The 14,887-nt window shown below is 27.8% G+C and overlaps 1 protein-coding gene across 1 annotated transcript in view; it reads left to right on the top strand.

The window, feature by feature from the left end:
• Not1 (CCR4-NOT transcription complex subunit 1) overlaps positions 1 to 14,887 on the top strand; it is a 110,971-nt gene that overhangs the window by 26,698 nt on the left and 69,386 nt on the right. The window contains 9 exon segments of the mRNA XM_076501843.1: positions 1,496 to 1,605; positions 2,910 to 2,965; positions 5,146 to 5,272; positions 8,253 to 8,360; positions 8,778 to 8,948; positions 9,652 to 9,779; positions 10,112 to 10,244; positions 11,814 to 11,921; positions 13,405 to 13,644. Coding sequence (XP_076357958.1) covers positions 1,496 to 1,605; positions 2,910 to 2,965; positions 5,146 to 5,272; positions 8,253 to 8,360; positions 8,778 to 8,948; positions 9,652 to 9,779; positions 10,112 to 10,244; positions 11,814 to 11,921; positions 13,405 to 13,644 — 1,181 coding nt within the window.

The raw sequence follows: 14,887 nt of genomic DNA on the forward strand, positions 1-14,887 counted from the left end.
AATAATTAAGTGTTTGCAACTGCTGCTGTGGTTATCAGCCTCAATTGAGAAATTGTTAAACTTGTTTGGTAAAATAGATGAACTACAAACTTTTCAACTTAAGAAAACTTTTGGCTTCACTCCAGTTAGAAAACACGATATTAAAAGTTATTGTAAATTTAAATGGGAAAACCTGAAATATTAAGTTTCTTTGGAAAGTTAAACTTGTTATTTATGTTGACAAACCTCAAGTGGTTAAAATGACTCCCAAAAAAACAAACAAACATTTTTTTTTTAAAGATGTGTATACATGTCTGTAAAAGAAATTAAAAAATGAAACACAAGGCACAGCATTTCTCTACTTTCACTAATTTGATATGTCTGCATAGTTAGGTAAAGCCTTTTTTATTTCTTAAATTATAAAACAAATACTAATAAGCCAAATAAGCATTATTAAAGGGTTTTTTTTTCAAGTAATTTATTGTAAGCTTAAGAAACAAAATATTTACTTTCACCTGTTAAAACTCTTATGGCACATAATAGCTTTTATGATGGCCATAGTTCTCAAAACTTGAGGTATTACTGTGGTTACTGCTACAGCTAAGGCCAGTTAATGAATCAGTGGTTTTTAATCATTTTAAGTTTTCATTTCATGACATTGTGTACTACTAGTTTTAACATTGTATTAAATGTGTGAATCGCTGGGTTAATTTTTAGTTCTGATCTGTGTAAGTAACTTTCATCAATTAGAATGTAGTGATAAAAGATGATTGAGGTTGTTGGACTTTTGAACTAATTAAAAAAATAACTATAATTGAGAAAATCCTAAATCTGTCTAAACCCCTTGAGTTTGTTGGAAGACTTTAATTTGTAATATCTTTTTTAACTTTACCATTCTTGATCTTTATTATTAAAATATTGTGAATATTTAAGACATTTTATCTTCCAAAATTTGGCTTGGCTTCCTTTTCTTTTGTCCCTTTCTTAACTGTATGTTAAATTTTATCCTTGGGTAACTTAAAATTTTTAAATATTTTCTGTGATAAGTAAAATTGTTTGAGATATGTTGATATCTTTATACAAGTTTGGTACATAAAGTTTATGTAAAAACATATTTAATATTTTTTATGATTGTTGTAATCAGTGACTTGTCTAAGTTGTATATTATACTGAATATCTTTTAATCGTGTTTCTACTTGTAAATTAATACGGGTCTCTTGAATTTATTCTTCTAGAAAATAAGTAAATATGGCTAACCTACAAAAGAGCTACTGTAGTGGCAAGTGTATTGTTAATATTGTTGTATAACCTTCATGATTGAAGTGTAATAATAACATTCATTGCAGCTGCTTAATGTTTTGTATGTCAGAGATTTTATATACCTTTGATTAATTACTGAAACATTTTTAATAATATTTTTGTTTTTATACTTTGTAATAATTCTTTGGAATGGCTTACTTTAGTACATTCTTAGTTGTTAGTTTATTATTAAATACAGATACAACTATTTTGTTAGACTTTCCACAACCAAGAGTTCCAGTTATCTTGGCACCCTTGTTATACCCTCAAAAACAGGACATTCTTATGGAAAAAGCAGTTTCTGAAACATCAACAATGTCTAAACAGGTATAGTCCTAAACTATTTGTGTAGATGTTCATTCATTTGAAAGGAATTACTTGGTTGTAAATATTTAAGTTGTTTCCCAGGAGACAAGATGTCAGAAAGGTATAAAAAGAATCATGCACAAATTTTTATTTGTGCTTGAGTTGGCTGTATTAATGCATGTATTTTGAAGGTTAAAATAATATTTTTACTGATTCAGTTAAAACTGAGATAACAGAGCCACATGATTTTAACTGTACACAAAAAAACTCAAACTTTACAATAAGCAATACTATCTTTGAAAGTCATACTAATTTGAGAATGTTAAAAATTTGAAATGCATAACTGTTAAGTTGTATATTTTACTTGTAAATTGTACAGTGTCATATCTGTATGTTTGTTTTTGTGAGTAAATTGTTTCACTAGCACTTGCTATACTATAATTTTATAAGGTACAGTTTTTATTACTGTAAAAATATGTTTTATTAGTTGTAATTTTATCATGTAAGAAATTAAAAAATAATTAGTAGTGGGTTATGTTAAAATCAGTGATGTACTAAATGTGAAAATTAACGTTTTTTTTTCTGTTGTGTTTATTACTGTATTGTAAATGACTTTTAGAAGAGATGAAATTATGAAGTCAAACTGATTCTTGAATTAACAATGATTTTCATTTCATTTACTTTTAGACAATAAGTTACTCAGGGTATATAAGGAGTTGAAATGTTAATAAGTACACTACATATGAAAAAAGATAAATTATGTGCTGTCAAAATTTCATGTGAATATATTGAGAGTAAAGAAATTTAATTTTTGAAATGTTAATAAGTACACTACATATGAAAAAAGATAAATTATGTGCTGTCAAAATTTCATGTGAATATATTGAGAGTAAAGAAATTTAATTTTTGAGGAAAAATATATTAATTTTTGAAGTAGTATTTTTAATTTTATTTTAATTTAAAAAAGGGTAATATTGCTATTTAAGGCTAAAGAATGAACTTATTATATTGGCAAAAAGGTAATAGTTATTACTGATGCAAGAGGATGTAGGCACAAGCTATTTATCTAAATCAGGTGTTACTGACCTGTTCTAGTTTATTTTTAATTCAAATTAACCATTTTATAACAACAGAGGAAGGGAATATTTGACTGTAATAAAGCATATATGTATTACCAGTCATTTGATGTGTAGAAAGGGTTAACATATCTGATAAATGCACCTTAAATAAACACAGTTTGGTTATGTTGTATGTGTTTGAAAAGTTGTCAGATTATTTACCTTCTTTTAGGAATTATATTTTCTTAAAGATTCTTATTTTTTCAGGTTGATGATTCTGTGGCAGATCTCGTCAGGGAAATGGGATACTGTTTTACTGCAAGGTATTGTTGTTGCAATTGACTTGTATTAAGTACCAAAAACATTTATTATTGAATAATCCCATTTGTTATGTTTTATGAGGAACAAGAAGAGAACATTATTTTTTTGAGAATAATTTGATTTTGCTATAAAGCATTCAGGAAAACCCGTTTGGCTCACTCATGTATAATAAATATCATTGTACTCTTGTTGAAATTCTTAATTTAAATATGTTTATTATGTAAAAATATGTAATATTTTCAACAATTGCTTTGGGGGTAAGTGTTAACCTGATTAACTTGCTGAAATATTCATACAAGTTGGTGTGACAAGATATGATAATAGGTGGTGATGACAAGCTGTCTTATCTTTAGTCTTCTATTTCAAATTTAAGGATGGCTAGAGTAAATAGCTCTCAAGTACCTTTGCTTGAAGCTCAACAAACATACAAAAAACTTCTGTTTTGTACTTATTTAACACTTTAACAATGGGCTTGGTATAATATGCATAAGTTCTTCTACACATTTACACGTGTGAATTATTTGCACTGTAATTTTTGATATAGCATGTGTATCTTAACAAAATTTGGTAGATTTTTATAAAGATTACAAGTATTTTGTATACAAAAATAAGATTTTTTAATAAAATAATTTTACTAAAGATTTGTGAAAATAGCTTTTCATTACTAGTTTGAATGCAGTGATTTCATGTTATGATTAAAAAACTATTCATACCAAAAATCTCAGATGTTATTTGTATAATTTTCTAAACTTCCTGAATAAATTTCAGATGTTAACTAACCTCACAACCATCATAAAAAAGGAAATAAATATAAATTATACTCTTTTCGTGCTAGTATGACTGCATATAAAATGAAAATACAAATGTTTAGTTTAAGTAGCCTAAGGCTCATAAAGCTATATATTATTATATTGGCCCTCCAGTCATGCCTATCTAACAATGTTAACTTGTATCTATAATATTAGTCTGAATTATAACATACAATTTGATTCCAAACTTATTAATATAAAATAGTAGTTGAATAAAATTTTGAATGCAAGTCATCAAATGAGGTGACCTGGCCTTTGAACTTTGTCTCATTGTGAAGGGGTTGATGACTGTTTGTTATTGGTATTTTCCATTCTTCATTATAGTGTATCATCATTTAATAGGCAGTATGTGCACTTGTACACTCCAAAGTTACATGTTAAGTTGTTACTTCTAGTTCTTTATTTCGTGGTTACTTAAGGTATAATTATAAGTAATATATATTTCCAGTTAAAAGTTGATTATTTCTTTCAAAAACAAACATTTGGACTGTTAATTATTTTGCACTTGGTAAACAATGATACAAATTATGTAATGGCAACTTCACATCCACCATGCTGTACTTATGTTGTAGCCACCCTTTTTATCAAATAACTACCTTTTTATTACTGAAATCAAAATATATAATGTTTATGATAGAAAAAAATGCAAAATATTATGTTAATATTTTTTTATTAGGTTCTGTAGTTTTTAATACACAAAATAACATGAGAAGTTGTTTGCTAACAAGTATAAGTTACAAGGTTACAGTACACAAAGCTTTGGGCTGTTTTCTGATAATTATCAGTAATTAAACGTTCATTAATACAAGCAGCTATTTGTGCTAATAATTACCAATTTCAGTATCCATTCCTCTTCAAAAAACAGTTATAAAAAGGTTTTTTTTAACTACTGAATGAGAAAATTGTTCAGTTTGTGCTCTTTAGTCATGTGGAACTCATTGCATTGAAATGAATCAATGTACAGTGTTCATATTTTTTACTGACATAAACTAGTGTTTTTATATATTGAAAGTGGTACCACTTGTTAAAAAAAGTTTTTAAGAACTTCAGTTTTTCAGTATTTTATTGCATTTAAAAATTACATAGATAAAAATATAATCAAACCCTGAAATAGTCCTAGTGAATGTCATGTTCTTGTTATATAAATTGTGTTCTATTTTAAACAAGTTGTTGTTACGCATACTACAGTTAGTTTTCTAACTTTCTGAATTTTGAATACACAAAGTGTTAAATGTTTTAAGGATATTTGTTGTGCTATTCAATAGGTGGTGCAGGAGTTTTATTTACATATATATATGTACATGTGTACACACTGACATACACACTACGTCCATAATAGTAAGGTTACAGGCAATTGTTTTTGTGTTTTTCAGTGTGGAAGATTGCAAGACGAATTTATTACATTTATGTCAGAACCAAATTACGCCATCTGTTGTAGCCAGAATTTTATCTGTGATGGCAAGAACACATACAGGACTTGGTGATAGTATTTCATTACAGGTAATTTATTTTTAAAACACAGGTTTGATCAATTTGACTAACCACATTATCTTGTTCTTGGTTAAAGTTTTTATAGTTTTCATACTGCTAACTTTCAATATATAATGTATATCTTCACAAAATTTAGCATAGTTTCAGTAAACATTACAAGTTTTCATGTAAAAAATCTTTTTTTTAGCAAAGTATTTTTAATAAACTGAAAAAAGATTTGTCTATGAATATATCAAGTATATTTTTTGACTAGTCCATTTACAAAGTAATTTTTATGTAAAGATTAAAAATACTTTTCTCATCTCAAAAATCTGAAATTTCTTTTGCATAATTTCTCAGATATCTTGTATTCATTTAAAATGTTTAATTTCAATAAAACTTTATTTAATCTGTTATTTTCTCTACCCTAACTATACACAAGGTTGGTAAATTTGACTAACCTCATGACTATCAAAAACAAATTCAAAATAAACCTCAATTACTGTTCTCTTCTTCCTATAGTGACTGCAATTTGTAACATGAAGCTACATTCATTTATTCTAAGAAGCTTTAAGTATGAGAACAGTATATGTTTATTTATACTTAAATTGTATTGTTTTATTGCCTTTTGAACCTTAATTACTATTTGTGCATTATCAGTTGTAAATAATTTTGGGAATGTGTGGCTTACATTACTCTGAGCTATGAGCTGCTTGCATGTGGTCTTCATGAAGTGTTTTTATTATACTATTATTATTATTATATATTTTGCTTTATGTAACTAGCTAACTTAAAGAGATTGTTGTTTCTACAGTTTATTTACTTTTACAGTAATAAATAACGAATAACATGAAAAACAAGACAGTATTTTCCCAAGTCTTTCTTTTTTCTGTCAACTGTTGATGATACTTAACCCTACTTTTTTATACTAATAGTATTAATTCACTAAATTTTTATTAAATTAAATAATGCAACAATGAACATGGACTAATAACATGCAAAACAGACAATTTCTTTTAACTCTCACTAGGGGAAATTCAGGATATTTTAAAATGTTGCCTCATAAAATTAAGAACTTAAAATTAATATAGTATTGAAATGTGTATTATTAGATGTGATTATGTTATACCGAATGATATACAATACTTTAATAAAATTTTGAATGGAAGTCACTAAAAGCATATGACATGCATAGTTAATCATATTCAGATAAAGTTAATATATCTTAGTGTTATAAAATCATATGTATATTTTTAGCTATGTTTCACATATATTGTATGATTCAAAGCATTGAATAGTTTTTTTATATGCTGTAATGTTCTAAAAATCACACAGGTTTCCAGCAATACTCCTTAAACATTTTACTTCAAAGAGCATTAAAAGATGTACGTTTCTTAAAATGACATTCCCTTTTTCTTGTCACTTTTTTATCATGTCTGAAGGTATTGAGGCATTCAGGTCATCTCTGCTGTATCTAGTTACTATTCCTCTAAAATACCTGTTGTTTTTTCCTTGCAGTATCTTTACTTCAGCTTGCTGTCTGTAACAACAGTGTATCATAATAATTTATGTTCACATTTAAAGTATGAGTTAAGAGTGCTGTTTTAAAACATATAGTTCTATAATGTAAGTACTACAAATTATGCACACATTTCAGTCTTGGATTAGAACATCTATGATTACAGTTCCTGCTTTGGAATTGGTAGATGTTAAAATGTAAAACCTTTTTTATTCCATCACCTAAATATTTACCAATCTGGATTTTACAAAAACATACAAATACCTCTTCTTCTTTCTCATTTCATGAGTTTTGCTAATTACTAGCTTAATTTATGCTTTCCTTTTCCTTTTGGTGATTTAAAGTATTTATTTTTGATTTTGTAGTTCAGCAGTTCTATATAAATATTGTGATTTTTAACTGAAAAACTATTTGCAAAGTTTTCTAAAATTTCTATCTTGACTAGGTTTTTAATAACATAACAAGTGCTTTTAAAAGGTGTTTAACAGGACTTCTTATTTTAAAAGAGATTATTGAAGCATTAAGAACTAGGATATTCTTATCAAAAGGTTCATGTGGATTCTGGAATTTTATGGAATTATGACTTTCTATTTTTCAGGCTTGGAAAGCTGTAGATTTTGAAAAGGATGAGTAGTGTTTGTTGCCTGACTTGTGTTTTACACTCAAGTTCATCTTACAGATTTAGTTTGAAACTTGTTGATTCCAGTTTAGTAATAGTTAAAGTTGTGAATTTAAGGTCTTTCTCTATTCAAAAGCACAGCATGTTAGCAACATGATCTTGTTAATCGTGTAGTTTGTGTGCTAGCTTTAAGTGATCTAAAATGTGCAGTAAACTAACAAAAAAACTGATTGATGTAGTGCTAATTGGAGGACTGCTAGACATGCACAGTTAAAATAAGTTTGAAGTTGCAAAATTTACATGGATAATTTACCCTTAAAATTTGTCTGCTCTCACCTGAAAATAATAGTAGTGAGACTGAAGAAACATTCTGTAAATAACTTTGGCATAATGTATTGATAATAGTAATAAAGGGCTACATTTATAAAACCATTGACAGAGAAGGAAAATTGGTTGAGAAATTAGGCATGGACAATTATTTTCTTAAGTTTTTAATTTTCAACAAATGAAAACCTACATGCTTTAAGATGAGCAGAAACATTTGGAACAAATTATCGTAAACTCAAACTTTATTTAACGATGAGTATTTTTGGTGCTGCATAAAAATGAAAGTTGAAGCTTTTTCATTTTTTATTTTGTAAATTATGTTAAATAAACATTACATAGTATTTTTATTTAAACTTCATATGTGCTTGACACCTGAAAGGTTAACTTGTCCTATTAAGGTTAATAATTATGAAGCAAATTTAATAACTTTTACTAAATAATTTTGCTTCTTGTGAATCATATGATTTAATTTTGGAAATCCTTTTTTGAGTCCTTAAATTTTGTTGTTGTTCAAATGTATAAACCCTTTTTTATTTCTTCCACAGAGTCTTGGTTCAGGAGGATCTATGTGGAATGATTCTAAGGACAAGAATGATGGAAACCACTTCACTACATGGAACATTGAAGTTTTTGTCCAGGCTCTTCATGAACTAGTATGTGTGAACCTTTCTTTTTTCTCAAAAGAAAAAAATTCTGCACTAATGGTTGAGGTTACAGTGCATTTGTTTTATGTACTATCAGAAGTATTGATTGTATTTTTTACATGTCACAGTTTATTTACAATAAGGAAGATTTTTTTTGAAAGAGGTAACTATAAAACTTTGACTTGTAAAAAGAAATGCATATCAGCAAGTAAATTAAAAAATGATTGGTTTATTAGACAGTCTTTACACATACACAGAAGTTGAATAATCAGTATCTCTGAGAAGACAGAAATTTGATGTTTAATAAATGTAAGACTATATTCTCTAAAGAAAACATCAGGTTTTACACTTTTGCCCTCTCTCTCTCTTTCTGTCCTTTTTAATAATCTCTAAGTATTGAACACCATGTTGCAAATTTTACATTAGGTTCCATCTTTGAATTGGAAAGAAGTGGTACAGGAACTAGATCATCCTGGTTTTTTGTTGAAAGACAGACAGGGACTTAAACTCTTGTGGCATGCATTGATTAGAGGATTAAACCGTGAGGTGTTTCCATCTGAGTACATATATAGGCACTGGAGAAATGCTGAAGGACAGGTGTGTCTTAAAATATCAAACTGTTGAGAGTTTTTATAATGGCTATATTTAAAAGTTAGTAATGAAATATGCGTAACTTTTATAAGCAATATTTTTTTTTAACAGGATGTCATTCTGGAAGTTTTGATAAACATTTGGAGATAACATATTAATTTCTTTGTTACTGAATGAATGACATCATGATATGGGTATCTACACTTTTACCAAAATGAAGCAGAGAACAACCTGAAGAGAACCTAAGAAGGTTAAAACATTGTTCTCTGCTTTATTTTGGTAAAAGTGTTAACACTCAAAGCAGCCATCCTGAGATACATTTTTATCTCAAGTGGGTTTCTCATCATAACAAAAAATGGTACTTTATAATTTGAATAAACCTTTAAAAATATTTTTACATTGGCATTATAGGATGGGTATAAATGAATATAAAAACTGTAGGGTGTTCACTGAAGTAAATATAACACTAAATTATATTTGTGTGTGTGCATGTGTGTTAACTCACACATGAACATCTTGAAATATGTTGTTCATGAGTTACTTGTTTCATAAAGGTTGTGTGCTGTGCATAACTGCTGCATAATTTCTTTAAGTATAAATATATCTGAATACATTCAACTCGGTTCTGAATGTTATGTTAGATGAATAGTAATGAGAAATTTATCAATGTGATATATGATTGATCTTTTTTGTTATTTTTTCCCTGTAGCTATCGTTATTTCAACAAATTTTAAAGAACTCAGATTTGTTGTGCCTGTTGGATTATAACTGTCACACAGTTGTAACTGATATTTTAAAAGCACCACCAGAAGATGACAATAGAGATATTTCTAATTGGTAATGTTCTAAGTTTTTTTATTTTTTTATTTTATAAATAAACTTGTGAATTTTTGAAGACATACCAGATTTACCATTTCAGCATGTACTTAACAGATATAAACACTGTTTTAAGTGTAGGGATTTAGATCTAGTTTTTGATTTGGTTATTTTTTCTTGAGTAAATCAAGAAAGTATAATTAAATTGAGAAATATGACAAAAATTAGATTTTAATTGAGAAAGTTGTTTAAGCTACATGCTACACAAGAGTATTGTTGCATAATATTATGAAGTTGGATGTTTGTAAAAATACTTTACAAGAAATTTGAAGTGTTGGTCATCTGTGTTGCAGGAAGTCACTAGGCTTGATAGAAACACTGCTTCACCTGTCGGATGTAAGTCAGTGTGGACCAGTGCAAGAACTGTTCAAGTTCCCTGTCCAGCATTGTCCTGATATATTAGTACTGGGGCTTCTGCAAATTTCGGTATGCTATTAACCAACTTAGTTTTACAAAAAAACAACATATATCTTATTATCACTAGTGAATATTATGTATCTGCATAGATGTTTATATAATTTTCTACAAATGTATACGAGTGATTTTAATTCACTTTTCACATTAATTTCCCTAGGCTTGTTTATCAAATGAAGTATTTTGTTAATTTATTATGCACTAATATGAGAAATATTAAAAAGCTTAATGGGTCTGATATAAACTTTTAGATATTATGAAAATAAGACTGTTTTTTTTTAAATGTTTGAATATATCATCTGTTCACAGTTTAGATGCTAGAGGATTCATCTCATGAAGTTTTTACAAATTTATAAGCTAAAAAACTGTCATATTCCAGACAGAGTGAGAACAGTGATGTTACATCAGCAGTGTGATCAGTGTTTTGCTCAATCCAGTCATAAATGCCAGCATTGAATGACAATTTATATGTATTCTACACACACCTGATAATGGCTTTCTTTATTTTCAATTTATTATATATTAAAGAGAATAATGATAACACTTTTTTATTCAAATGTGTACAATAAATAAATTGCAAATGCAATAATAATTACAATCTGTGTTATTAATTGAATAACTCTCTGTCTGAATAACTTTGTAATCATTGAATTTTCTATAATCCCACTGGCACTGCTTTTTAACTGTGTTAAAAGATTTTGGTGAAGATTTCCACTGCTTAAGTATAAAAACATGTCTCTGCTGAAACCATACTTAATATGTTGCTGTATTTGTATAGTATGTTACACTGTTTCTGTAAACATATTGTTACTACATCATTTTATATAAAGATTAGAATGAACAGAGATAAAATAGCATCTAGAAAGTAATGTGCCATAGTACACCTTTTACAAACTGTGAACTGTTGGTTCAACCTCTCCAGCCAAGTGGCAGAATTTTGCCATTTTTTTTTTTTATCTGCATCTAAGAAAAATTAACAAATTATAAACTATGCACCATATTTAAAACTTGGATACTTCAAACATAGAGTATGGTAGCCATTTAAAATTTTTAAATTTACATTAACATTTTTGAGGGGGTATTAATGATTTTTAGTGAAATACAAACTATTGTATGATACTACTGTGCACTGTCTTTAACTGTAAAAGTGTTATTTTACAGACTAAGTTTTGTGACTCAGATTCATTGATTGTTTTTTTTGTTCCAAAGAATATGCATTTTTGAATAGAAGCAATAAAATAAATCACAGGCCTAATGATGCCATGCATTACTCCACTTTGTTAAAGACATTTTGCAATGAAGTAACAGTATTCTGTTTGTTAAAGATGTTCAAAAACATATTTCATCCATTGAGATGTGTTTAAATTCTTATGTTTTAAGAAATAAAAACAAAAATCTATGTTACACAGTCTGTTTCTTTGAATCTATTGAATCAAGTTGTAAAACAATTTTAAGAATTATTAACTACAACATATTGCTTGAAACCCATTGGTTTGTAATATAATTAACTATTACAAAGTTTATTATTAAAGAGTTTTATTTTTATGTGCATATAACTAAAAAATGTAATTTTATTTTCAGGGTTCTTTAAACTTGTTACGACAAGAATTGTTGTCCAACCTGATTCCTGTATTTTTAGGAAATCATTCCAATTCAGCAATAGTTCTACATTATGCTTGGCATGCTCAGGTACCAAATGTTTTCTGTATTTTCATTCCATTATATTTTTGAAAGCAATCTTGTTTATCAATAAGTATGTAATGAGTACTGAGAACAACTCTCAGTAATTATGATATTTTAAGTGTTTGTAAGTGTATGTTAAAAAAGTTCTGTGAAACTTAATATGGTGTTTCATGAACTTTCTTTGTGTTGGAATATCTTGCTTATACATAAATGTTGTTCAGAGAGCTACATGCTTGCCTGATGTTTATTATGTACTTCTCATTGTTAATGCTCTCCTTAACAATGAATAATGTGACTAAGTACATTATTCTAGTAATATAATTTCTGTCTGATCTAATAATTTTCAGCATGAGATGAAATCTTTATTCATTATCTGATCATTTCACTAACTGTTGCTACAGCTTTGTTAGCTCTGAGTTCATACACATTTTTTTTTTTAATAACGTTCTGGCTGCTTTATTATGAATCACTATGGATTTATATTAAGGATTGCAAAAAATTACTTAGCTTCCAGTTCTTTTATGAATTCTTAACATTCTTATTACGAACCATGATAGTAGTTCATAATAGAGATTGCAAAGAATTGCACAAAACTTTAATAGAACAATTGGGGTGAAAAGTGTACCTTAAACAGTTTCCAGCTATGGCTTAACATTTTGCATCTCATACTAATGGGATCATACAGTCGATAGCTACAGTAAATCATCATGAACCATATCAACTAACTATCAGCTATAATTATGATTATTATTAAAAACAATGTTGTTTCATTACTTTATCTCATTTGAAAGCTTCTTCCCATGTATTATGTAGTTATAAAATGATAAGTAGAGGTGGTAGAACTTCAAACAAATTGTGAACTTCCATTTACTTTCATGATTTTCTTAGTGTTTCATTTCTTAATGAGGCCTTTTCATCATATTCTTAGAACAAGTGTATTGTGGTAAGGATTTTATTCAATTTTAGTTAACTTTCCAGCACATTTTAAGCTATAAGTTTAACTTCAGTTTGGTTTAGTTTCTGTTTTACTTCTTTACATGTCTAACTTGTTTGTGCTGTATTACTTTTTACTGAGAACATGGTATTAGTGTAACTTATAAGGAAGCAGGAATTTTAATGCCTGGTACTAAAGAGAAAAATGTATGAAGGCACATGTGAATGGAGTCCAGAAACTGTACACATGTTATATTGGTATGTGAAATACATTAGAATTATTTAAAAGTAGAGGAAAATAGGAAATACCTCTCAAAATGTTCAAAATTAGATTTTTGTTAAAGTACTGAAGTTCAACTTTCTCTGTTTGACTTTCTACCTTATTCTAGTTTTGATAATGTATTATACAATTTTTGCTAATTTTTAAAATGAAACATTTATACTTGTAACTGTAAATTCAAGTTCCATTATCTTTTATCTTAAAGGTTCCTATTTAAAAATCAATTTATTAGTTTTCCCATTGTTAATAAAATTTCACACAAATGTTTATTTACAGGTTCATGCTGCCAAAGTGAGGCCTATAATCATGCATGCTATGGCTGAATGGTACTTAAGAGGAGATTGTGATCAAGCTCGTCTGTCTCGTATATTGGATGTGGCACAGGACTTGAAAGCTTTGTCTGTGTTATTAAATGGTAACCCATTCTCTTTTGTGATAGACCTAGCATGCCTAGCATCTCGACGGGAATACCTAAAGTTGGACAAGTGGTTGTCAGACAAAATTCAAGAACATGGGGTAATTTTTTTCTCTTGATGGTGTTAATGTGAAACTTATGTTAAAAAATAGAACGGTCCAAAAAGGCAGTACGTTAGATGCAGAATGATATATTTTGTGTATGAAGAACTTTTCTTAGTCACTTTAAATCAAATGCTTTTCAATTATTGGGATGAACTTTGATGTCATAATATTTTTTGTTAAGACCATTTGTTAACTTTGTGTCATTATATATTAACATTAATATGTTAAAGATTAGAAAGTGAAAATAAAAGGAAGATATTTTAACATTCATTGAAGAGTTAAACAGTATCTATGTATTTCTTTTTCATAATTTTAAGCATTTGATTACATTGTATATTAATGATAATTACTATAAATGTGAAGAGAAAATGGAAAATAGAATAGACTTTTACCTTAAAAAGATAAAAATATTTTTATTCTAAACATGGAAAATTGATTTGCAAGTGAACAATTCACAGTCTGAGTACAAATAACTACAGTAAATAACAAATTTATGGCAGAAATAGTAGAAAAATTTTAAATTTTTTCTCAAATTACTTGTTTTCATGAAATTCTTGTCAAATTATAAACAATTTATTATTGGAAAGATATTTAAAGAGGTTTATGTAATATTCTTTAGTCTGAAGCATGTCTTTGTTATCAGGTTAGTTATTTATTGAAACTTAGTTTAACTTGGTAATTACTAATTATTATCTTTGTGAAACTATACCTATAAGAGACTTGTGTTTTTCTCTACCCAAAACTCCTCACAGTTTGTATGACTTTTATGAAACTTCACATACCTTTTCAACATTGTAAGGAGAAGTTCCTGACAATAATATTATAAAATGAATCATTACTAAAATAAACACTATTTTATAACTTTTTTCTTAAGTCACATCTTTATTGGATAAAGGATTTTTTTTCCTTTTTAATAACATAAATTAATTTTTTGCATTTATTGTTACCTACAAAAATCCAAGGATATGCTATAGACTGAATTGTTCTGTGACTGAAGGAGTCATAAGTCCTTCGTACAGAGTTTGTTGGATATCAGTTTGAGAGAATATTGTAGTAAATTAAGTATTTTTTTTACTTCAGTATAACATAAATTTATAAATATCAAAAATTATGATGCCAAAAAAATTGCCCAGTGGAAAAGTGACTTATCACGGTGAAAGTCAGAATCTTTCAGAAAGAATATGAAACGTCAGAATGAAAGTTATAGAAAGGAATAATGAGAAAGAGATGAGCTTGCTTG

The sequence above is a fragment of the Tachypleus tridentatus genome, chromosome 5 (genome assembly GCF_004210375.1).
Source record: "Tachypleus tridentatus isolate NWPU-2018 chromosome 5, ASM421037v1, whole genome shotgun sequence".
In the NCBI taxonomy this organism is placed as follows: Eukaryota; Metazoa; Arthropoda; class Merostomata; order Xiphosura; family Limulidae; genus Tachypleus; species Tachypleus tridentatus.